This window comes from Peromyscus californicus, unplaced genomic scaffold (genome assembly GCF_007827085.1).
Source record: "Peromyscus californicus insignis strain IS unplaced genomic scaffold, ASM782708v3 Scaffold_15__1_contigs__length_86483966, whole genome shotgun sequence".
Taxonomy (NCBI): Eukaryota; Metazoa; Chordata; class Mammalia; order Rodentia; family Cricetidae; genus Peromyscus; species Peromyscus californicus.
The window spans coordinates 69,533,679-69,556,282 of record NW_026294447.1 but is presented as its reverse complement, the minus strand read 5'-3'; the positions used below and the strand labels follow the sequence as shown (position 1 = coordinate 69,556,282).

Below are 22,604 nucleotides of genomic sequence, written 5' to 3'. Positions count from 1 at the left end.
TGGAGAGCCAGGGGAGGACCTTGGGAGGGGAGCCCTTAATAAGCCAGGCGTGTGTGGGAGTCCACTGGACCTGCTGCCTGAGACCACTGAGAGTGGGAAGTAGAAGAGCTGGAGTTGCAGATGAGGGATGAGCCCCCCCCCCAGGGAGCCAGGGATGAGCCCACCCCCCCCCAGGGAGCCAGGGATGAGCCCCCCCCCCGCCCCCCAGGGAGCCAGGGATGAGCCCACCCCCAGGGAGCCAGGGATGAGCCCCCCCTGCCCCCCAGGGAGCCAGGGATGAGCCCACCCCCAGGGAGCCAGGGATGAGCCCATCCCCAGTGAGCCAGGGATGAGCCCCCCCCCCAGTGAGCCAGGGATGAGCCCCCCCCCAGGGAGCCAGGGATGAGCCCCCCCCCAGTGAGCCAGGGATGGTCTTCTCTTGTGAGGAGGAAGAAACTGGGAACTGTGGGTGAGTTCACCTGGTGGAGCTGAGGTTGAATTCAGATCTTTGGCCACAGAGCAGGTCCCTCTACCACTGTGCAGTGTGATAGGTACGGTGTATGCCGAGGTAGAAAGCAGGAGAGTTTTTTTATGGGAAACTTGAACAGTGGGGCACGAGCCCCTCAAGAAGCAAAGCAGGCCCAGGTGACATCACAGGAGACCAGATTTGATGGCAGCCCTCAGAGCCAGAGGGCTTTCCTGCAGGGAGAGGTATTGACCCAGGGAAGGGACACTTTTCAGTTGGCAATGGAGAGCTAGTTCCTGGGAACTCTGAAGTTCAGAGGAATGCATTTGGCTCATCCTAGAGACTGTGACTAGGGAAAGGAATGAGCCCACTGGTGCCCAGGTCTAGGGCTTAGAGTGAGTTTATCTTTCTAGGAATAGCCCAGGATGCCTGGGAGCTGGGTGGCCGAAGGAGACATGAGCTTGGGTCAGTAAGACTATTGAGGTTCTCGTCTCTTGATGGAGAAGGGCAGAGTCCATCTTGCCAACAGCTTGTATCAGGAAGATGAAATCCCCAGGACCTTAACTAAATGCTCAGATGGGGACCAGTCATTCCGTGTTCCATGTGGACCCAAACCCTCATTATTATGTGGGTACAAAATTGCCTGATTTTTTTTTTTGTGTGTGGGAAACGCAGAGTCTTCTAATGGTCTGGTCAATATTCTGATCCCATGACCAGCCAGGACTGGGAAGAACAGCACTGTGCTACGGCCCTGATTGAATCGTGTGACTCACACAGGGATTTGCTGATCCAGATTATGTGGATGGTGATGGGACAGAGATTCTGTGGACCTCAGAGATGACACAGCATATGTTGCATTTCATAATAAATTAGATGTGTGAATTTGGTGGGAGATAGTGCTCAGGATGGACCCAAGGCCTTGCTTACATTAGGCAAACACTTCCACTAAACTACACACCAGCACTGATGGCTTGCTGGTTTATTTTTGCTCCTCTAATGCATGAGCCATGGGGACAATGACAGGGTCACACAAAGTATGTCCTGTAGCTGGAGTTTTCCTGCCTGGCCCACAGTCAGGATAAATCTCTGCCACCCGCCAGTCCCACAACCGCTCAAACCCGACCAAGTAAACACAGAGACTTATATTGGTTACAAACTGTATGGCCATGACAGGCTTCTAGATAACTGTTCTTATAGCTTAAATTAATCCATTTCCATTAATCTACACCTTGCCACATGGCTCGTGGCTTACCGGCATCTTTACATGCTGTTTCTCATCATGGCGGCTGGCAGTGTCTCTCTGACTCAGCCTTCCACTTCCCAGCTTTATTCTCCTCCTTGTCCCGCCTACACTTCCTGCCTAGCCAATGGCCAATCAGTGTTTTATTTATTGACTAATTAGCAACACATTTGCCACACAGAACATCCCACAGCAATGTCCTGCTACTCAAAGACCTCAGGCTGCACAGACATGTATTTAACTATGCCCGGAAATATCCCTGACCATTGGCATTACCAAAGCATGGTGATATCTTCCTTGAAGTTACAGGAAGAATAAGACAGATTTGACTTTAATTTCCTTTTGTTTGTCATATGTTTTTTACATTTGTTTGTTTAGCATGTGTGCCTCTGTGTGTGTGTGTGTGTGTGTGTGTGTGTGTGTGTGTGTGTGTGTGTGACATGTATATGCAGGTGCTCATGGAGGCCAGAAGAAGGCATCAGATTCAACCACTAGTTACAAGTGGTTGTGAGTTCGTTCCCTAGTGTGTGTGCTGGTAACAGAACTTGGGTCCTCTGGCAGAACAGCAAGTGCTTTTAACAGCTGTGTTACTCAATCCCTTCACACAGCCTTGTGCGTACTCCAGAGCTAGGAACCACTATTGTGGGGGCATTTGACTGACAATAATTGACCGAGGAAACATCAGGAAGTGCGTGGAAGCTCACTTGGCAGCTGAAGGGCATGACAGTGAGGAGGAAGGGCTAACTGTTTCTCCATCTGCTGCTCCTTTCTGTACGGCCGAGCTGAATGGGCTTTGCATCCCAGGACTGACTCTTGTTGGTCCATCTGTCCTGTGCTTGTGGAGTAGGAAGCCTTCCTGAGTTGATGAACTCTCTCTGTTTCTGCCTTGGTATCATGTGACCTGGCCCTACAGGCTGTTCTTCACTGTCAGACTCCTGAAGGGGAGGGCCAAGGATGAGAAAAATGAAGATAGGTAAATCAGGGTCAGAAGATCTTTCACGAGTCGATGGCTCAAGTCAAGCAAGCTTATTGAGAGGACAACATCTTACATACTGTCTTCAGGGCAACATGGGACAGAACCATCAGATGCTGTCAAGCTACCATACAATGGCGTAGACTCAGCGATGAGCTAAAGTGATGTCACACAAAGGGAACATGGGCTGCCTCAAGTGCACCGCAGACTGGGTACTCAGCGGCCTTGGAACTGATAACCACACACCTTCAAATCGGGGCAAAGTAGTTCCAAGGATCCGAAACTGCAGCCTCCTCAAGGCCCTGGCCCCAGACCATTACTGACCTTACCAAGCATGTTCCTGCTTTCAGCAAGAAACTATAGTCCTTCTCTGTACATCCAGGCCTCAGGGAAAGCCCCAGACTGCCCTGGATCCCAACAATTAAGCATGTAGAAGGACTTTTGGGAGTTGTCTGTCAGTTAATGCTGAATCAGTGTTTCTGATTTCAGGAACACCCAGGTTCTGTTATCTGCTAGGTCCTGGGACTTTTGCACTCCAACACTGACATGAGGTATTTTCATTTGCGCACAAGTGTGTGTGTGTGTGTGTGTGTGTGTGTGTGTGTGTGTGTGTGTGTGTGTAACCATTTTGCGGTTGTGTATGACCTCATGCTACAGAAACTTTGGATGTTGCTAAGTTATTACACAATGAAGTGAGGCATTCATGCTTATAAATGGGCCAACAGCTTCCAGCTTTCACCGAAGGCAGGTTCTGTGGCTAAAGGTAATAGAAGCTTTTCGGCTGATCTCCTAGCACTGGGCTAACAGATTTGGTGAAACTGATCATTTCAATAGCACAAGAGGAAAAAAAACCAACAGCATTCTATCACTGTATCCCAGAGATGGGGCTATGGAAACCATTATTCATTAGTTTGCACTAGAGAGAGCCAGCCTGCTGTATGATTTTTTTTTCTCCATAGTCTTGGGGTCAGAAGTGTGTAGTGTATTAGTCAAACTGTCAACCAAAAGAGTCTTGGTGGGGGAAGTAATTCTGATTTGTGTGTGAGGAAGGCCTGGAAGTTGGGAATTAAATTTCCATGTATGTGCATGTGCATGTGTATAGTATATGTACATGTTCATGTGGGTATGTGTACATGTTGCCATGAGGTCAACTGTTATGGCATATTTGTACACTGTGGGAAAATGTATTGTGATTGGTGTAATAAAAAGCTGAATGGCCAATAGCTAGGTAGGAGGTGTAGGGGGACTTCCAGGCAGAGAGAGAACTCTGGGAAGAAGGTGGAGTTGCCAGCCAGATACAAAGGAAGCAGCATGGACAGTGTGGGGAGATGAGCCACCACGTGACGGAATGTAGATTAAAATAAATGCGTTAATTTATGTTGTAAGAGCTGGTGGGACAAGCCTAAGCTAAGGCTGAGCTGTCATAATTAATAATAAGTCTCTGTGGTATTATTTGTGAACTAGTGGCCCAAAGAAAAATCCGTCTACAGTTTATATTGTCTTCCTCCATTGTTCTCTACCTTTGTTTTTTGAAATAGGGGTTCCTTGATTCTGCTAGGCTGGCCAGCCAGTGAGCTTCGGGGATCTGTCTGTCTCTGTCCTCCCAATGTTGGGGTGACAGCCACATGCAGCCACACCCAGTTTTTATGTAGGTGCTAGGTGTGTGGGTTCAGGTCCTCATGCTTGCATGCCAAGCACTTTACCAAGTGAGCCATCTCCCCAGCCTGAGAAATTATGTTTCCTATCAGCGATCTCTAAATTTGTCTCTTAGCTCTTGGCCATTTGATAACTCATTGATGTGTCTGTCTTCTATAGCTTGGAATTGCAATTGGGTTTTTGGTCCCTCCTGTTCTGGTACCCAACATCAAAGACCAGGAAAAGCTTGCCTACCACATCAGCATCATGTTCTACATAATAGGAGGTGTGGCCACCCTCCTCTTCATCCTTGTCATCATCGGTAAGATCATTAGTGTAGGCTGCTGGTGGGCAAGGGGTGGGGAAGTTATGTCAACCCTGGTGGCACCCTTTGAACAGGGCCCTAAATACCACAGATACTTAGAGATACAGGAGAACAGGCTTCTTATAGTCTTGAGATGTTTTAACCTGAGTAACTGTCCCTAACACAGCCCTAACTGGTGCTATGTACTTTGTTAGCAGCCCAGGAAAGGTTTAATTGTAGTTGACCAGACTCTAGTCCCACCTCACCAGAAGAATTAGGTGGACTGCTGTCACCTTGATGAGACCCAGAGAGGACCTCCAGTGTCATAGGCATTGTGTTAAGAATGTCTGTTTTCATCTAATCCCCAGAAACCCAGCCAATGAGGTGCCTTGTAGGGCCTCTTCAACAAGGAAGCTAAGACTTGAGGGAAATTAGTGGGTCATTCTAGATTAGACCACGAGCAAGTGACCGGGAATGGATTCAAGTCCAAGCTTATTTAATGCCACATTCTAAATTATAAACAGAAATTGCCCCACAAACACTAATAATCTAAGGTTAACCTGAGAATACTTGGGGACCAAATTTCTTCTTCATTATTATTGATCATAAAAGTAATATATGTGCTGTGGAAAAAATCTAAACATAAAAAGGAGTCTAAAGAAAGGAATGGCCATTAATTCATCCTTGAACAACTTCATCCCAACAAGGAAACTCAGGCCACTGCTATTAACCTTTTACACAGATGTCCAATTACTCATCTAAGTATTTGATTGTTTCTATTTCCTGGATGGGCCCTATGATCCTTGCACTCTGGGGGCTGAGGCAGGAGGATGACTAATTGAAGGACAGCTTATGCTACATAGGATGACCCTTCTTTGTCTCAAAGAAAACAAACAACAACAAACCCACCCCCCAAAAAAGTGAACAAAAATAAAAGAGAAAAACTTACTGTTTTCATCTAAATGATATTACTAGGGTCAATTCAGAGACATCCAGGTAGGATTTTCTTCCCTGCTAGTCACCCATCTAAAAGGTCAGCCTCTGCCCTCTGTCCTGAAGTCCTAGCTCAGGTGTTAAAGGTTTATCCCTGTGGGCTGGCTCACCTGCAGAGTCGGGGAGTTAAATGTGTATCTCATCCCATCACTCTCTATATCATTTCATCCCAGGTAGCTTAGACAGAGGCCAGCGGTCCCTAAGGCCAGCAGCGGGGAGCTATGAGTGAAAGCAAGAAAGAATGAACCGAATGAACCAGCCCAGGGCCTCTTGGCTCCACTGACCGTTTTCCATTGTAATGGGCCTGCCTCCAGAGGCTTGTGCTCACAGCCCCGTGAGGTCCTGGCTCTTTGCAACTGCAAACCTAGGTGGTAGGACGTTGCTTGGTTTGGGTATTGAATTAGATAGTGGTTGACTGAGTGAAGGATGAAAAAAAAAAATCTTATATGAGTCCTGGTTCCTGGTTGCCAAATCCTTTCCACAACAGCCAGTGCTGTGAAGCTAAATCACCTTCCTGCCTTACTTTCTTCTGATGGGAAGAGAGCTGAGCAGCCAAGACAATGGATAGCACTTCCCAGGGGGAGAATTTATCCAGCACTATTATTGGAGAAGGAAGAGGCAGGGCTCTGAAGTCAAAGCTGGAACGGTTGGGGGTGGGGCACTTTGATCTGCTCAGAGAGCCAAGCTCATTTCCAGAACTTCCTCCGGGGGCAGGCTGCTCACCTTCCAGCAGCGGTCTCTTAGGACTTGCCAGGGGCCACGTAGTGAGTGCTGGCTCAGACCCCGTGGGGGAACCAATTGAGTCAAATACCTAGTTAAAAACACAACCTGCCCTGCGGAGAGCCAAACGACACTCGGTGGGGTCAAATCACACCGGCTGTGTGGAATTAGACGCTAAACGGAGTAGTTTCCCCACAGTCACTCCCCGGCCTTGAACACGAGGGTGGTCACTCCTGGATCTTGTTTCTTTCGTAAGACACGGCTGACTCAGCGTTGGCGAAACTAGGAATACACGCTCAGTGTTTGCTGGCGTCATTTTCTTTAACTCAGGGAACGACTTCTGGCTGCCGTGTTCCAGACTATATGACTCTGGAGTCACACGTCCCATCCCCCTCTGGAAGGAACGCTGGCGCTCAGCTGTGCACAGGGTTCACTAACCTTCCAAAGTTTAGCTTTCACTTCTTTGCACCCATGTGCCTCCCCCACACCCCGTGCTTTGTGTTATGTTATTTGCTAGTTATTGTGGGCTGCCTTGATCTTTGAACACTGCCTGGGAGGTTGAGGGAGGCAATTAAAGAAAAGGCAATTAAAAAATAAAATGACAGTGCTGGAGGAAATAGCTCGGAGATAAAGAGCTGGCCTCGCACGCTCGAGGCCCTAGGTTCTATCCCCTCTACTGCAAACGAGATAAAAAGAAAAGGCAATGGAAGGACTCCACTGCAAAGCCTCAGACAACGAGAAAACAGCTTCAGGAAAGGGACTAGGAAGATTTCTCTGGAAACTGCTATTTCCTTTACAGTTTCAGCCCCTCCCGAGATGATGGAGCCAGCTTGTGTCTGTGTGGAGCCGGTAGGTACTGCTGGGATGGGACCACAGGAATTTCCCATCATCTCTCTTCCTTTCCTTTCAGTGTTCAAGGAGAAGCCCAAGTATCCTCCCAGCAGGGCCCAGTCCTTGAGCTATGCCATGGCGTCGTCCACTGATGCTTCGTACTTAAGTTCCATCGTCCGGCTCTTCAAAAACCTCAACTTCGTGCTGCTGGTCATCACCTACGGTAAGGTGCACAGGTGTCCACGAGTGATGGAACTAGCCTGACGTGTCTGTGTTTCTTACTCTTCCCAAGTCCCAAACGTGCAGGTAAAGTTGGTTAGGGTTGACCTTGGGGCCTCTGCAGACCTTGTAAAGTCCACCCTAGGAAGACCATTCCTTTCCCTGCAGGTTCTGATCTCAGTATCCTGTCTCTCCAGCAGTTATACATGACTTTTCCTCTCTCGTTAACATCTTAATACTTAGGTCTTAAAATAAAAGCTCTCAATCCAGCTCCCCACTACACTGAATTCAGTGAGTGGATTGCTACTCCAGGAGTGATGGACGGATGAGTGAGTGAGTTAATGAATGAATCTGTAAATTAGTCTTGCCGGCTGGGTGTGGTGGCGCACACCTTTAATCCCAGCACTCAGGAGACAGAGGCAGGCAGATCTCTGTGAGTTCCAGGCCAGCCTGATCTACAGCGTGAGTTTTAGGACAGCCCGGGCTGTGCACAGAAACCCTGTCTCGAAAACAAAACAAAGAACAAGGCGATAGCATTCAAAGTAGCCATCCTTTAGGTGGCTCCTAGTCTGTGAATGGGCACTCTTAGTTCAAGGAGTTGTAGCTCTGCCCGAGTGTACTGCCTCACAGCCTACACTTGACCGTTCAACCACAGGGTAAAGTTAAAAGTAAATCAGGTGTGTGACATGCTCAGTAACCTGTGAAACAAAGACATGAGGTTGTAAAACAAACTAAAGTGAGACTCTTTGGGCCAGCCATGACTTCATGTTTCCTATGGGTGCATAAGTCACTGTTTTGTAACATCACCATCATCAGATCTGAGTTAACTCCTCCTGTACCCGTGTCTTAGTTAGGATTTCTATTGTTGTGAAGAGACACCATGACCATGGCAACTCTTATAAAGGAAAGCATTTACTTGGGGCTGGCCTACAGTTTCAGAGGTTTAGTCCATTATCGTCATGGCAGGAAGCAAGGCAGCATGCAGGCAGACATGGTGCTGAAGAAAGAGCTCAGAGTTCTACATCTTGATCCATAAGCAACAGGAAGTGAACCTTGTAAACGGAAATTTCTGTCCTGCCAGCAACTCCCAAATACCCAGCAGATGCTTCCCAAATAATTGACTTGGAGGCTTAGTATTAATTTTTAAGTGCTGGGCCAGTAGCTCAGGCTTATTACTAACTAGCTCTTACACTTAAATTATCCCATAATTCTTATCTATGTTTAGCTACGTGGCTTGGTACCTTTCTCAGTACGACATTCTCATTTTTGCTTCCTCTGCATCTGGCTGGGGACTCCTGACTCTGCCCTTCCTCTTCCCAGAATTCTTAGTTTGGTCACCCTGCCTATACTTCCTACCTGGCGACTGGCCAATCAGCATTTTATTAAACCAATTCCAGTGACAAATCTTTACAGTGTGCAAGAGGATTATTCCACAGCAGAACTGTGTACTTCACTGGGTGCAGCTTGAGCATATATGAGAACTCAAAACCCACCCCTAAAGTGACACACTTTCTCCAACAAGGCCACACCTCCTAACAGTGCCACTCCCTATAGGCCAAGCATTCAAGCACGAGTCTATGGGGGCCATACCTATTCAAACCACCACATCATGTGAGGTCAGTACTGTAATTATCCTCACTTAACAGAGAAAGAATTTGAAACTCAGAGAGACTAGGTGTTTAGACTAAGGTCATATCTGAAAGTGGCAGAGCCAGATTCAAACACAAGTTTGTTAAACTTGAAAGCCTACGTTTTCTCTCTTATTACATAACCCAGACTTCAGACAAAGTCTTGAGTGATCCTCCTGTGTCAGCTCCCCAATAGCTGGAACTACAGGTATATGCCATCACACCCAACTCCAAAGCCAGAATTTGCTTGCATGTTCTATAGTTGCCCATACATTTCCTTCCAGATCTGTGCTTAACATTGCCTGCCAGTAGGGCTGAGAGATGGCAGCTCAGCAGGTAAGAGCATGGATTAACTGCTCTTTCAGAGGATATGGGTCCAATTCCCAGCACCCACAAGCATCTGTAACTCTAATCCGAGGTGATCTGACTCCCTCTTCTGGTCTCCCTAGGCATCCAGGCATGTATGTGGTGCAGACACACTCACAGACAAAACCCCCACACTCATAATTTGTCACCGTGACACAAAGCACAGCAAGCTTCCCCAAGGATAGAATCCAATGGCGTGCTTGATGAAGTGTTTTGTTTTCCATGTTTCTCTTCGGGAAACTCAGATCTAGGCAGCATAGGTGAAGACCTGCCTTTTGTAAACATTCTGGGCATTTCTGACTTAGAGCAGATTTGGGAATTTCTGAAGTAGCTGTGAGAAGGGTTGATCTCCTGGTCTTGGGGCTCATTCTCTTCCATGTGAACCCCACCACCTGGGAGTCTTGGTCTGGTCTTTTATCATCTGTGTTCCTGAAGCCAAACTCTAGTTTGAGAAATAATACCTAGTATCCTCCCTCCTTCCTTCCTTCCTTCCTTCCTTCCTTCCTTCCTTCCTTCCTTCCTTCCTTCCATCCTTCCTTCCCCCATTCTTTCTTTCTGTTAAAATGCAGGTTCTTGAGCCCCATTGTAGGAGATTCTGATTTTTTTTTTTTTTTTTTTTTTTTTGGTTTTTCGAGACAGGGTTTCTCTGTGTAGCTTTGCGCCTTTCCTGGTACTCGCTTTGGAGACCAGGCTGGCCTCGAACTCACAGAGATCCGCCTGGCTCTGCCTCCCGAGTGCTGGGATTAAAGGCGTGCTCCACCACCGCCCGGCGAGATTCTGATTTAAAAAAATGTATTTGCCAGCTTTTTTTTTTTGAGACAGAATTTCTCTTTGTAGCCCTGGCTGTCCTGGAACTCGCTTTGTAGACCAGGCTGGCCTCCAGCTCATAGCAATCTGCCTGCCTCTGCCTCCCAAGTACTGGAATTAAAGGCCTGTGCCACCACGGCCTGGCTTCATTTTTGAATTTTTAAGTGGTCCCTGAAATAGTTTGGGGGAAAAAAACTAGCCTCAACAAAGGAAGGAGACCCCCAGTGAGGCCTGTCACATCTGCCTGCCTCCTTCTCAGGACCTGCACATCTGTCTCCCAGTGATGTGACTGTCAGCATAGCAGGCTCCCGGGGTGGTCACACGGCCTCTGTACTGAGCTGATGGGGGCTTACCTTGCTGTTGTGATCAGAACTGAGTATCAGACCGTCCCCTGGATTTGTGGAGGAGGTGCCTCGCCCTCAGGGCAGAGCCTGTGTTCCTTTCCTGCTCTTCCTGCTCTTGGGTGTGAGGTGCTCAACCTTTTGGACTGCACAAAGGAGTGGACTTACCTTGTCTGACTTGTCTGGCAATGCCTGAAGATCTGGGGAAGGACATCTAAAGATTGATTCAGGAATCCATATATCAGCTGCTAACTCCTCTGGGATGCGTGTGTAGAGCCTTCCAGAGTGCATCTCTGCTCCCTGCCCTCCCAGCCTTTATCCTGGCTGTCCAGCCAGGTTCAGGGAGAGGTTATTGGTGAACCACTTTCTAACTGAGTCAGTATTTTCATCTTCAGCCGGGTTAGACTCACCGGGAAGGTTTGCTCACACACAGATTATGGGGCTCCTTCCCAGAGCCCCTGAAGCAGTAGGTCTGGGGTGGGGTTGGACACGTACCAGTAGACGACACATGGTCACTAATCCACTAGTCCCCAGCTCAGCCTTAAAATCCTGGGCTAGAGTGCCCAGGACTCTTCCCTCACGAAAGTGCTGATATAGAGATGGGTTTGGTTTTGTTTTTTCTCTCCTTGAGTTGGATAACGTCTGTTTCCTTGAATATTGCCTACCTTGTTCATCTCAGCTGGGCACCCAAGCTGAGAACAGCTGTTCCACCTGAAGCCAAAGTTCACTTGGCTTTGACAGGGTCAGGCTAGGCCAGGAAGGAGGCTGAAGGATGAGCAGGAAGGTCAGGTCGGGAAGATAATGGGGTGAGGAGAGAAGAGGCCAGGAGGCTGATTTTTTTTCTCCCTACTCTCTCCCACATTCCAGCCCACCTCCAACTTCTCAGGACCTTGCCTCCTGGTGACTCTTGACTCAGGAATGGAATTCTAAGTGTCTGGGTGTGTGGTTGAAGTTAGCTGGGTTTGCTTTCTAGTAAGATGCTGATTGGACGCCAACTAAATGTTCTTTATATATTCATTATTTGTGTGTATGTGTGAATTGTGTGCCCGTGTGTGTCACTGTACACTTGCGGAGGTTAGGGGACAACTTGCAAGGGTAGATCTTCTTCTTCTATCATGTGGTTCCTGGGAATGGAACTTGGGTCCTCAGATGTGGTAGCATTAGCACATACTTTTTTCCACTGAGCTATCATTTCTCTGGTCCTCTGTAGGATGTTTTTTTTTTTTTTTTTTTTTTTTTTAGCTATTTATTATAAGCGCCAGAGATGGTTGAGAGCCACCATGTGGTTGCTGGGAGGGAGTTGAACTCAGGACCTCTGGAAGAACAGTCAGTGCTCTTAACCACTGAGCCATCTCTCCAGCCCCGTAGGATGTTTTCTTATGTGACAACCACTAGCCTGGCAGTTGTAACTTTGGGTAACATGTGGCACTTATTGGCCCACGGTGGCCCTGTGTTGTTGAGGAAGTCATACTGAGCCCAGCCTTTTGCATCTGTGGGGTGACCTGCTGAGAGAGGCTGGGATGGGGAGAAACCAGCCCGCCCGCCCGAGGGACACCTTTGTTTTGAGTCGTGAAACCTGATGATTAAAGTCAAGGGCCCTGGAGACACCAGCAGTGAATCCAGATCCAGCTTTACCCCTTAATGCCTGTGTGCTTGCAGGAGTGGGGACGAAAGTCCTTATCTATTTTGTGTGAGAATCTGACCTTCACTTTGTATCATGTCCTCCGGGGAACCTGATATAGGAAGAATGTCAACCGTTGCTGCTGATGAAAATGGCCTGTGATTAAAAATGGACAGAGGGACCTAGTCATATCTGGTCCCAGGCTACTCAGTGTGTTCTTGAGTACGGTGACTCTTTTCACTGGTCCATCCTGTATGGGGACCTTGGAAACTATGGCTAGAGAGTTGTGTTCCTGGGAGGTGCCAGAGGGTGATTCTTGTCCTTAACTTTCATTGTTCCTTAGCCAAATCCTTGAGGCCCAAAGAGAAGCAGCATCTAGATGCCTCTGTGATCTGAGGCTCTGTGGACTGGTTCCACTGAAGATGGACTCCCAAGGACATCCTGCTGAGAGCTGTGTGTCCTGTCTTATACCCTTCTCCACAAACAGAACGTGAAGTGTACCTGTGGTTGTCTTGTGAGCTTCAATATGTAGTTAAAGAAAAGAAAAAAAAGACCCCTGATATTTGTGCTTCTTCTTTTAACAAAACAAAACAGGATCATACCCAGACTGGCTTCTTACTCAAATCCTCCTGCCTCAGTCTCTGAAGTGCTGGGATATGATTAGCAGTCTGAACTACCTCACCCAGTTTGGGGTTTGCTTTTTAACTGTGTGCATTTCCCTCATCTGTAAAATGGGTATGCTAACACTAACTTCTAGGGAAGTTATAAAGATCATAAGGTACTTAGAACAGGGCTAGTACCTATGTGTGTGATACTGTCGTCATCATCTTCATCGTCATCATCATCCTTGAAGGAAAGCCAGGAGGCCCTTTCTCCTGCAGGCCAGTTCCAATCTCAGCGTAGTCATTAACTGATTGTGTGGCTTATTATGTTCCTTCCTTCCTTCCTTCCTTCCTTCCTTCCTTCCTTCCTTCCTTCCTTCCTTCCTTCCTTCCTGTGTGTGTTTATAAACACATATGAATGTGTTCATGTAGGTGTGTGCATATATACGATGCATAGAAGCCAGAATCAATATTAGATGTCTTCTTGTTACTGTCTACCTTTTTAAAAAGTATTTTTGTTTATTCTTTGAAAATTTCATTTATTTATACATCTTGATCATACTATCTACTGCCTCCCCCACAGCGCCTCGTAATGTCCCCCATTCCTTCTCTCTCCCAACTCACATTTTTTTGAAGCAGAGTCTCTCACTGAAACCTGGATCTCGTCAGTTTTGCTAGGCTGGCTGGCCAGTGAGTCCAGGATCCATTTGTCTCTTCACTTCCCCAAAGCACTGGGGTTTCAGACTCCAGAGCCTGTGCCTGGCTCTTTGCATGTATGCTAGGGATCCAAACCCTTTGCATGTATACTAGGGATCCAGACTCTTTGCGTGTATGCTAGGGATCCAGACTCTTTGCATGTATACTAGGGATCCAAACTCTACATGTATGCTAGGGATCCAGACTCTTTGCATGTATACTAGGTATCCAGACTCTTTGTATGTATGCTAGGGATCCAGACTCTTTGCATGTATGCTAGGGATCCAGACTCTTTGCATGTTTGCTAGGAATCCAGGCCCTTTGCATGTATGCTAGGGATCCAGACTCTTTGCATGTATACTAGGGATCCAGACTCTTTGTATGTATGCTAGGGATCCAGACTCTTTGCATGTATGCTAGGGATCCAGACTCTTTGCATGTTTGCTAGGAATCCAGGCCCTTTGCATGTATGCTAGGGATCCAGACTCTTTGCATGTATGCTAGGGATGCAGACTCTTTGCATGTATGCTAGGGATCCAGACTCTTTGCATGTATACTAGGGATCCAGACTCTTTGCATATATACTAGGGATCCAGACTCTATGCATGTATGATAGGGATCCAGACCCTTTGCATGCATGCTAGGGATCCAGACTCTATGCATGTATGCTAGGGATTCAGACCCTTTGCATGTATACTAGGGATCCAGACCCTTTGCATGTATCCTAGGGATCCAGACTCTTTGCATGTATCCTAGGGATCCAGACTCTTTGCATGTATCCTAGGGATCCAGACTCTTTGCATGTATGCTGGGGATCCAGACTCTTTGCATGTATGCTAGGGATCCAGACTCTTTGCATGTATGCTAAGGATCCAAACTCAGGTCTTCATGCCCGAGTGACAGAAACTTTACACACCACCTGAACCATCTCCCAGTCTCCTATTCTCTATTTCTACCAGTCATTTCCAGGTACTCCATTATTTGTTGAATGAACTGATGAAGTCGGACATCAACTAAATGCGCATTCAGGTGTAGTTTAGTTTCACATAGTAGCTCTGTATGACCCTGAACAGACAAGTGGAGGGGAGGAGAGATGAGAGAAATAGCCAGCAGGCGGAGTGGTGTCAGGGCCCCAAGTCTGGGTGCTCAGAGAGGGAATAGGATCATGGGTGTGTGTGTGTGTGTGGAGTGTGTCCACTGCTTCTTTGAACCCCATAGGTCTAGATAAAACTGAAAGGAAGAACATACATGTTTCGGACCTGGAGTGGTCTTGCACAGAGTCATTTCCAGGGCAGGCTAAAGGGAGCATGGTGTAATGGTGTGTGTGGGGGAAAAAAAAAGGCTACAATGGTTAATTTGAGTTGTTTTCAAGTGTTTCTTTCAGAAGAACTACAAAGTCCCTCATATTTCCTTGAATATTTCTGCTCTGAGGACACCATGCAGGGTAGAAGCAGGGATGGAGATTACTTCTAACCCCTCTAAGGGATGTGGGGAGGAGGAAGATGTTAGTCTATGGTCTGAGAAATGACGGATCCTAATGTGTTTCACCCTGCCTTCTTCAGGACTGAATGCTGGTGCTTTTTATGCCTTATCCACTCTGCTGAATCGTATGGTGATATTGCACTTCCCGGTAAGGCAGATCCCAGGCATGCTGGGCAGGGCAGGCATGCTGGGCAGGGCAGAGATACTAAGCTTGCAAACCTGTCTCTTCAAAGGCTGGAGAGCTGTCACTCTTGGGTCTAATTAGTTCTAGTTGGCCTCCGATGGTGGTGTGCTTACAGGATTTGGAGGGAGATGGCCTAGAGCTCAATTTAAGTATTGATGATATTAACCTATGTCATAGCATGTTATCATCTTAGACCTCTCTCTTTTCTGCAAAAGACATATAATTACCTTTTTCTTTTTTCAAGACGGGGTTTCTCTGTGTAGCCCCGGCTGTCCTGGAACTCAGGACAGGCTAGGTTCGAACTCACAGAGATCTGCTGCCTCTGCCTCCTGAGTGCTGGGATAAAAGGTGTCTGCCACCACCTTCCAGCTCTTTTCTTTTTCGTTTCTTTTCTTTTTCTTCTTTTTTTTTTTTTGAAACAGGGTTCCATTATACAGCCTTGGCTGGACTGAAACTCACAGAGATCTGCCTGCCTCTGCCTCCCAAGTACTGAGATTAAAGGCGTGTATCACCACACCCAGCTATAATTACCTCTTGTAAGATTTTTTTTTTTTTTTTTGGTTTTTCGAGACAGGGTTTCTCTGTGTAGCTTTGCGCCTTCCCTGGGACTCACTTGGTAGCCCAGGCTGGCCTCGAACTCACAGAGATCCGCCTGGCTCTGCCTCCTGAGTGCTGGGATTAAAGGCGTGCGCCACCACCGCCCGGCTTTTTTTTTTTTTTTTTTTTGGGTAAGATTATTTTTTAACACTAGAGAATAAGGGCTGGAGAGATACCTCAGTCAGTGCATCAGAGCACTAGCTACTCTTCCAGGGCACCTGGGTTCAGTACTCAGAAAGCACAGGGTGGCACACAACCACTTGTAACTTCAGTTCCAGGGAATTGGAGACCTTTGACTGGCCTCCGCAACTACTGGGCATGAATGTGGTATACATAGGTACACGCAAGCAAAATACTCAAACACGAAACAAAATGAAATAAAAATTTGTATAAAAAAAGACTAGAGAATAAGTATATGTATGCGTATATTTATATCTTATTTATTAAAAGGGCAAGGTTTAATTTTGAACTCCTATATGTTCAGTTAAAGAGTTTGGGTTTTTAAAATTTTTATTTATTTATTTATTTATTTTGTTTTGTTTTTCGAGACAGGGTTTCTCTGTGTAGTTTTGGTGCCTGTCCTGGAACTCACTCTGTAGACCAGGCTGGCCTCGAACTCACAGAGATCTTCCTGGCTCTGCCTCCCCAGTGCTGGGATTAAAGGTGTGTGCCACCAGGGCCCAGCAAATTTTTATTTATTTTTATGTGTATGGCTGTTTTGCCTGCATGAATGTCTATGCATCCTGTATGTACCTAATGTCCATGGAGACCAGAAGAGGGCATTCCATCCCCCTGAGACTGGCATTACAGACTTGTGAGCTGCCATGTGGGTGCTGGGAACTGAACCCTGGCTTTGGGAAGAGCAGCCAGCTCCTCCCAGCTCTTAACTGCTGAGTCATCTCTCCAGCCCCAGCATCTTATTTCTTATTAATTTCCTCCTCCTCCTCCTCCTCTTCTTCCTCTTCCTTCTCTTCCTCCTCCTCCTCTTCTTCTTCCTTCACTCCCTCTTCCTCCTCCTGATCCTTCTTCCTCTTCTTCTCCTCATCCTTCTCCTCTCCTCCTCTTCTTCTTCTTTTATTATTATTATTATTGACAAGGTCTCTCTATGTAGACCTGGCTGTCCTGGAATAATTAAAGCATTTTAGAACACTGTTTCCAGAACCAGTAAGGCTGGATATCAGGAAAGCGATACTGAGTGTCATAGTGTCAGGAGCACCAAGGCCGTAGATGTCACGCTTGCAGGGGCAGAAGCCACCATTGTTTGATGTTCCTGTTTTCAGAGCTGGTTCTAAGGTCATGTCCTAGCTCTGTCTTTAACGACATATGCCTGTGACCTTGGGCTAGCAGGTTAATCTCACTGTGCCTCAGTTTCACATCATCAAATGGGTACAAACTGACTCCTAACGGTATGGTGGGGATTATGAGAATTAAATAATAATGTCAACAGGAGTGCTCAACACGTTTTGACATTGCAAAATGACACTGTTATCTGCAAATGTGTCAGGCCACATTCATAGCCATCCTTAGATGCATGGCCACAGTTAGAAAAATAGAAGGATGAAATAAATATGTATGTTCTAGTATATTTTCCCATCTATAAAATGGGAACAATGATATATAAGATTGAATTGCTGTAAGGATTAATTTTAAATTAATTTAAAATATTGGGGCTGAGCATGGTGGTATACCCCTTTAATCCTAGCAGTTTGGAGGCAGAGATAGGTAGATCTCTGTGAGTTCAAGGCCAGCCTGGTCTACATACCAAGTTTTGGTCCGACAAGGTTACATAGTAAGACCTTATCTCAAAAAAAAAGAAAAATTAAGTAAATAATATATCTGACTGACCCCAACATACAGCGTCATAAATACACAGCTGGGATATTATTGTGGGGAAGAACAACTCTTCTAGAATTTTCCCCAGGTTGTTGTCTGAGCCTGGTGTTTGCAGAATACTAGCTGTAATGGATCCCACGGGGTGGTCTCTATGGTTTCCCTAGGGTGAAGAAGTGAACGCTGGACGAATTGGCCTGACCATCGTCATCGCAGGGATGTTTGGAGCTATGATCTCAGGCATCTGGCTGGATAAGTCCAAAACCTACAAGTGAGTGACTCTTTTTGGATCAAGAACCAGGGAAATGACACACTTCTTAGGAACATAGCTCGACAGCTTTTGGGGCGGGGCAGCAGCCGGAGGTGTGAGCAGTCAAGCCGAGGGATGTAAGTTCCTGCTTTCTGTGAGTCTTGGTTTCCTCATTTAACAAAGTGGAACTCATCACTCACTCTGCGGGGTCTTGGCAAGGGCTAGGAAGAGTGGACACGAAGGCTAGCGTAGTCCTTCTCCCCAGGCCGTCTGCCTAAAGCCTCGTGGGAAGAAGTGAAAATAAATGTGGAAAGGAGACCTCAGCAGTTGGGAGCTTGTGGAATCCCCGAAGAGTGAAGAGCAGGCGCTGTGACTGCCCATGCCCTTGGCTGCCCTGGCCTAACTGAGCTTTCTGCGTTTTGCTCTAGTTTGCAGAGCATCTTATCTTACAATTGTTTTTGTTTTTTTTTTTTATCTTGTTTGCAAATATCGTGATGTGCCTTGGACCTGACTATCCAGGACACTCTTACGAGCCCTGAGTGGTCGTAAAAGGTTTCAGTATATGCCAGCCTAATCCTGGCCTATAAACACAGAATCCTCACACCCTGCTCTGCAGATGCCCATGTAGTAGGAGGGTCTGCTTTGTGAGATGCAAGCTGGGGGTGGGCGAGGTGGCTCCGATGATAGAGTGCTTGCCATGTAAGCATGAGAGCCTGAGTCTGCACCCCAGGATGCACATAAAAGGACACGCACGGTGACATGTGCTTGTAATCTCAGGCCGGGAGGTAGACAGGAGGACATCTGGGATTCAGTGGGCATCAGTTCATCGGCCAGTTGAGAGTCCAACTCAGGGCCTGTGTATGCTAGGCAAGTAATCAAGTGCCAGAGCTACATTGCCGGTCCTGTTCTCCCCTTCTGGTTGTGACTCTGCGGCAGTGCTCCTCCCCCAGAGGGTGTTCAGTAAACACTAGCCTTGGAGGCAACTGCCAGGATGCTCCTGCTCCGGGGTAGGCAGCGCTCCAGGCTGCTTTGTTGAAACCTCCAAAGTTCCCAGTGTCTGGAGGCAACAGACAGTGGTAGACCTGTTTTCTGCCACACAGACCCACTTCTGTGAGCCTCTGGGCGGGTCAAGTCTCACTTTGGCTGGCCTAGTCAAAGGCCAGCTGAGGCTGCTCCCGGGGGATGTGGCTTCCCGGCTTACTACAACCAGGAGTCTGGCGTAATTATTGCTGGTGAAGCTTGGCTGCCTCTCTGTCTCCGTATTATAACAACTCCGTTAGTTGCTTTTTTCGGCCAGATACAAAAGCACTGAAGGCTGGCCACCCCCGGGCAAGAGGACAGCAGTGTCCCTTCTTCCAGGGCCGGCCCTGCAGCAGGAAAAGGGAGGGGTTGGAATGCTGGCTTGGCGGGGTCGTGGGCAGCCAGAGGACTTAGAGGAATTAGAAAATACAGTGAAGGCCTGGGGAGGCTCTTGCTCTGCCCTCTTCAGGAGCGGATTATAGCCAGTTCTTACACTCAGTGTCCAGAGCCAGCTGTGAATCAATTCTCTTCCTCCCCAAACTCCTGGATTTGTCTACCCTCGGTGAGAGGCTGGAAACTGGGCGTTGAGGTCTGTCTGTTTATCTCAGGCTGGGACTAGGGCATAGTTTTGTTTTGCTTTTTTTTTTTTTTTTTTTGGTTTTTCGAGACAGGGTTTCTCTGTGTAGCTTTGCGCCTTTCCTGGAACTCACTTGGTAGTCCAGGCTGGCCTCGAACTCACAGAAATCCGCTTGGCTCTGCCTCCCGAGTGCTGGGATTAAAGGCGTGCGCCACCACCGCCCGGCTTTGTTTTGCTTTTTTAAGTAGCCACTGTATGAAGGTAGAGTTGTGGCTTACCAAACACAGTAGAACATTTTTTTGTTTTTAAATTATCTGATGAATAGAATCACTGAGAATGCACATGTTCACAAGCATGCTTTCTGAGGGTGGTGGGAATAGAGGGAGTGGATCGGGGTGAAGGGAGGAGGTCCCTCCTCAGAACCTGGTGAGGACAACATCTTCTAGAAGCGTTGTGCAGGAACTCCCGTAACATAGAGGCTATGGCTTTGACCTCTCCCCCCAAATGCAGCTGCGTAGTAGATTATTATTCTGGTGTGCAGCTTGAGATAGTGCCAGCGTTTCAAACTCAGTTCAGGGGCAGATCCTACCTTCTGCATTTACTCAGCCCATTAGTGACTTTAAACACACAATGAAGAGCCTCTGTTTCTTCATTGGCAAGATTAAGGGTTGCCAGAGATTTCTTTGCAGGGTTGATTTCAAACCATGTAAAGTATGTAACAGAATCTGAACTCCAATAAAATTATTAGTTTCATATACCATAACGTGCTTGCTGGTGTCCCACTGTGTTCCTGGCTTCAGAGGTGACGTGTAAAGGTTTTGAGGGGTCACGTCTGAGTCCTGGTGCTCGTGGCAGAAGGACAGAAGGGTGTGCCGAGGCAGCATCCTACAGGAAGTGGTACAGAGAGCAAAATGCAGGTCTGTTTGCAGGAATCAGGGCCATAAGATTTCTGGGTGGCCAACACTGTGAAGGGAGGGTGTGGAGGAGCGTGGGAGAGGCAAGCCTGACTTCAGACCCAGCACAAAGAGAAAGGCCGTGGGGAGTAGGTGGTGGCTTCTCCCTTTGGCTTTGGAGTCAAGCGCTTAGCTCGGGATTAGAGAACATTCTCTTTCAGCTCTATTGTCTGGAGCAGAGTAGTTCAGATTCAAAAGATTCAACAGGAAAAACTGTGCAAAGGGCCACAGGAAGAACTTACAAGAGGGAGTCGGCAAGCCAGGCTACTGCCCAGCATTGCTGTGGGGGCTTGGGACTTCATACGCAGCAAGCAATATTGAAAGCTTTGAGGTAGGCTTGACCATCACCACTTTGACTACAGCTGATGCTTGTCTTGTCATCCACCCCACCTTCTTTTTTTTTTTTTTTCTTGGTGGGGGACAGAAGGAGGACAGGGCTGTCCTGTTCTTACCCATGGATTGGACACAGCAGGTTAGGTTTGTGGAGAGAGCATGCAAAGCATGCATCCAGCTAGTCTTATTCTTTGTAACTTTGATCGTGGTGTGATTATTTATTGTAAATGAATAACTGTCAGATTAGTGTTCCTCACCTACACGGAGACACTTTTTATGAAAGCTGATGTGCCAGCACACTGCAGAGAGCCGGTAAGAGAACAGATGTTCAGTAGATCCTCGTGGAATGAACAGATTAGCAATGGGTGCTGTTTTAGTAGGATGCATGACTCGACTTCTTTGCATTTATCCATAGGCAGACAACCCTGGTAGTGTACATCATGACTCTGGTGGGCATGGTGGTGTACACGTTCACCTTAAACCTGGATCGTTTATGGGTGGTATTCATCACTGCTGGCACCCTGGGGTAAGTTTCATGTCTGACCTGTTTAATTGGAAAACACATCCCTTGGCTCCTGGCGTGGCCAGTAGCCTAAGATGCAGTGCATGTCCCCTTGGCTGCCTCCTCACTGGCCTCAGGAGATGTGGAAATGGTGCTGAGGGGTCTTGTTCATACTTGAGGCATAGGCCAGGTAGAGTGGTGCATGCCTTGAATGCCAGCACCCAGGAGGCAGAGGCAGGGAGAGCTCAGTGAGTCTGAGGCCAGCCTGGTCTACAGAGTGAGTTCTAGTTCCCTACATAGCTAGGGCTATGTAGAGAGACTGTCTGAAAAACAAAAACAAAAACAAAAACAAAAACAAAAAACAAAACAGAAAAACCCAAAACCACAAAAAAAAAAAAAACAAACCAAAACAAAAACTGAGTCATCTCAGGGAACTGGGCTGTCCTGCGGGATGGAATGAAGCATGGACATGAAGATGTCCCTTCAAGACATCTGGGATGCTAGGGAATGTTCAGTGACTCCTGGTGCAGGGCTCAGTTCTGCTACCAACTGTTGTTAGAGCCCATACATGCCACCTAATGCTGAACTTACGTCTCCTCATCTAAAAATGAAGTGTGTCCAACTGTGTAGGGAGTTAGAAGGAAGGAGAGAGGCCATGGTATGAAGACACGAGGAAGCCTGGTGCAGGTGGACGGAGTTAGAACTGGCATTTTCAGACACATTAGCAGAGAAAATGCACAGAGTCACGGGCCTTTGGCAGGGACATTTCCGGGCTCCACCCCCCAGATATTTTCCTTCAGGCCATATGAGCTGTGGGAGAGCTGTCTGGCTCTCAGTCCTTCCCAGCTGCCTCCTACTGGGGAGGAAATCAGGAGAACGCCAAACTCCTTTCAGGTCCCAGAAATCCATGGCGATGTAGCCCAAAGTCCAGGCACTTCCCCGTCTAACTCAGGGCCTGTGGAGCTAGACCACACATTCTCAGCTGAAAGTGAACCCACACAGGTACTCTTGCCCCTTCCATAAATGCTAACGTGTCATGGCTGGCCTGGGGAGAGCATGGAAGACATTAGAGACCCACTGAGCACAAGGCCTAGATGTCTGCAGAGATCTCCCCCTTTTGGTAGATGGATGGATGGCTAACCTGATGGGAAGAGAAAAGCAGGGTCTCAGGGGAAAGGTGGGCTCCCCATCTTGTTCTGGAGATTCTCCATCGTCTTGTTCTCTGGTCTGGACGTCAGCTTCTTCATGACTGGCTATCTACCCCTGGGGTTTGAGTTTGCGGTGGAGCTCACGTACCCAGAATCTGAAGGCATGTCGTCTGGCCTCCTCAACGTGTCAGCACAGGTAGGACCCTGTTTTCTCCTTGTTCCCTCTTGGCTGTGCTTGCCTTACAGTGTGGCATCTGTTGCTGTTGTTTTTTCAAGACAGGGTTTCTCTGTGTACCTTTGCAGCCTG

The 22,604-nt window shown here is 47.5% G+C and overlaps 1 protein-coding gene across 2 annotated transcripts in view; it reads left to right on the top strand.

Moving 5' to 3' along the window:
* Nucleotides 1-22,604, top strand: part of Flvcr2 (FLVCR heme transporter 2) — a 64,339-nt gene that overhangs the window by 33,146 nt on the left and 8,589 nt on the right. For both annotated transcript variants that reach the window (XM_052739266.1, XM_052739265.1), the window contains exons 2-7: nucleotides 4,474-4,615; nucleotides 7,221-7,364; nucleotides 14,984-15,051; nucleotides 17,682-17,785; nucleotides 21,063-21,173; nucleotides 22,388-22,493. In XM_052739266.1, the coding sequence (XP_052595226.1) occupies nucleotides 4,474-4,615; nucleotides 7,221-7,364; nucleotides 14,984-15,051; nucleotides 17,682-17,785; nucleotides 21,063-21,173; nucleotides 22,388-22,493 (675 nt within the window). The remainder of the gene's footprint in view (nucleotides 1-4,473; nucleotides 4,616-7,220; nucleotides 7,365-14,983; nucleotides 15,052-17,681; nucleotides 17,786-21,062; nucleotides 21,174-22,387; nucleotides 22,494-22,604) is intronic.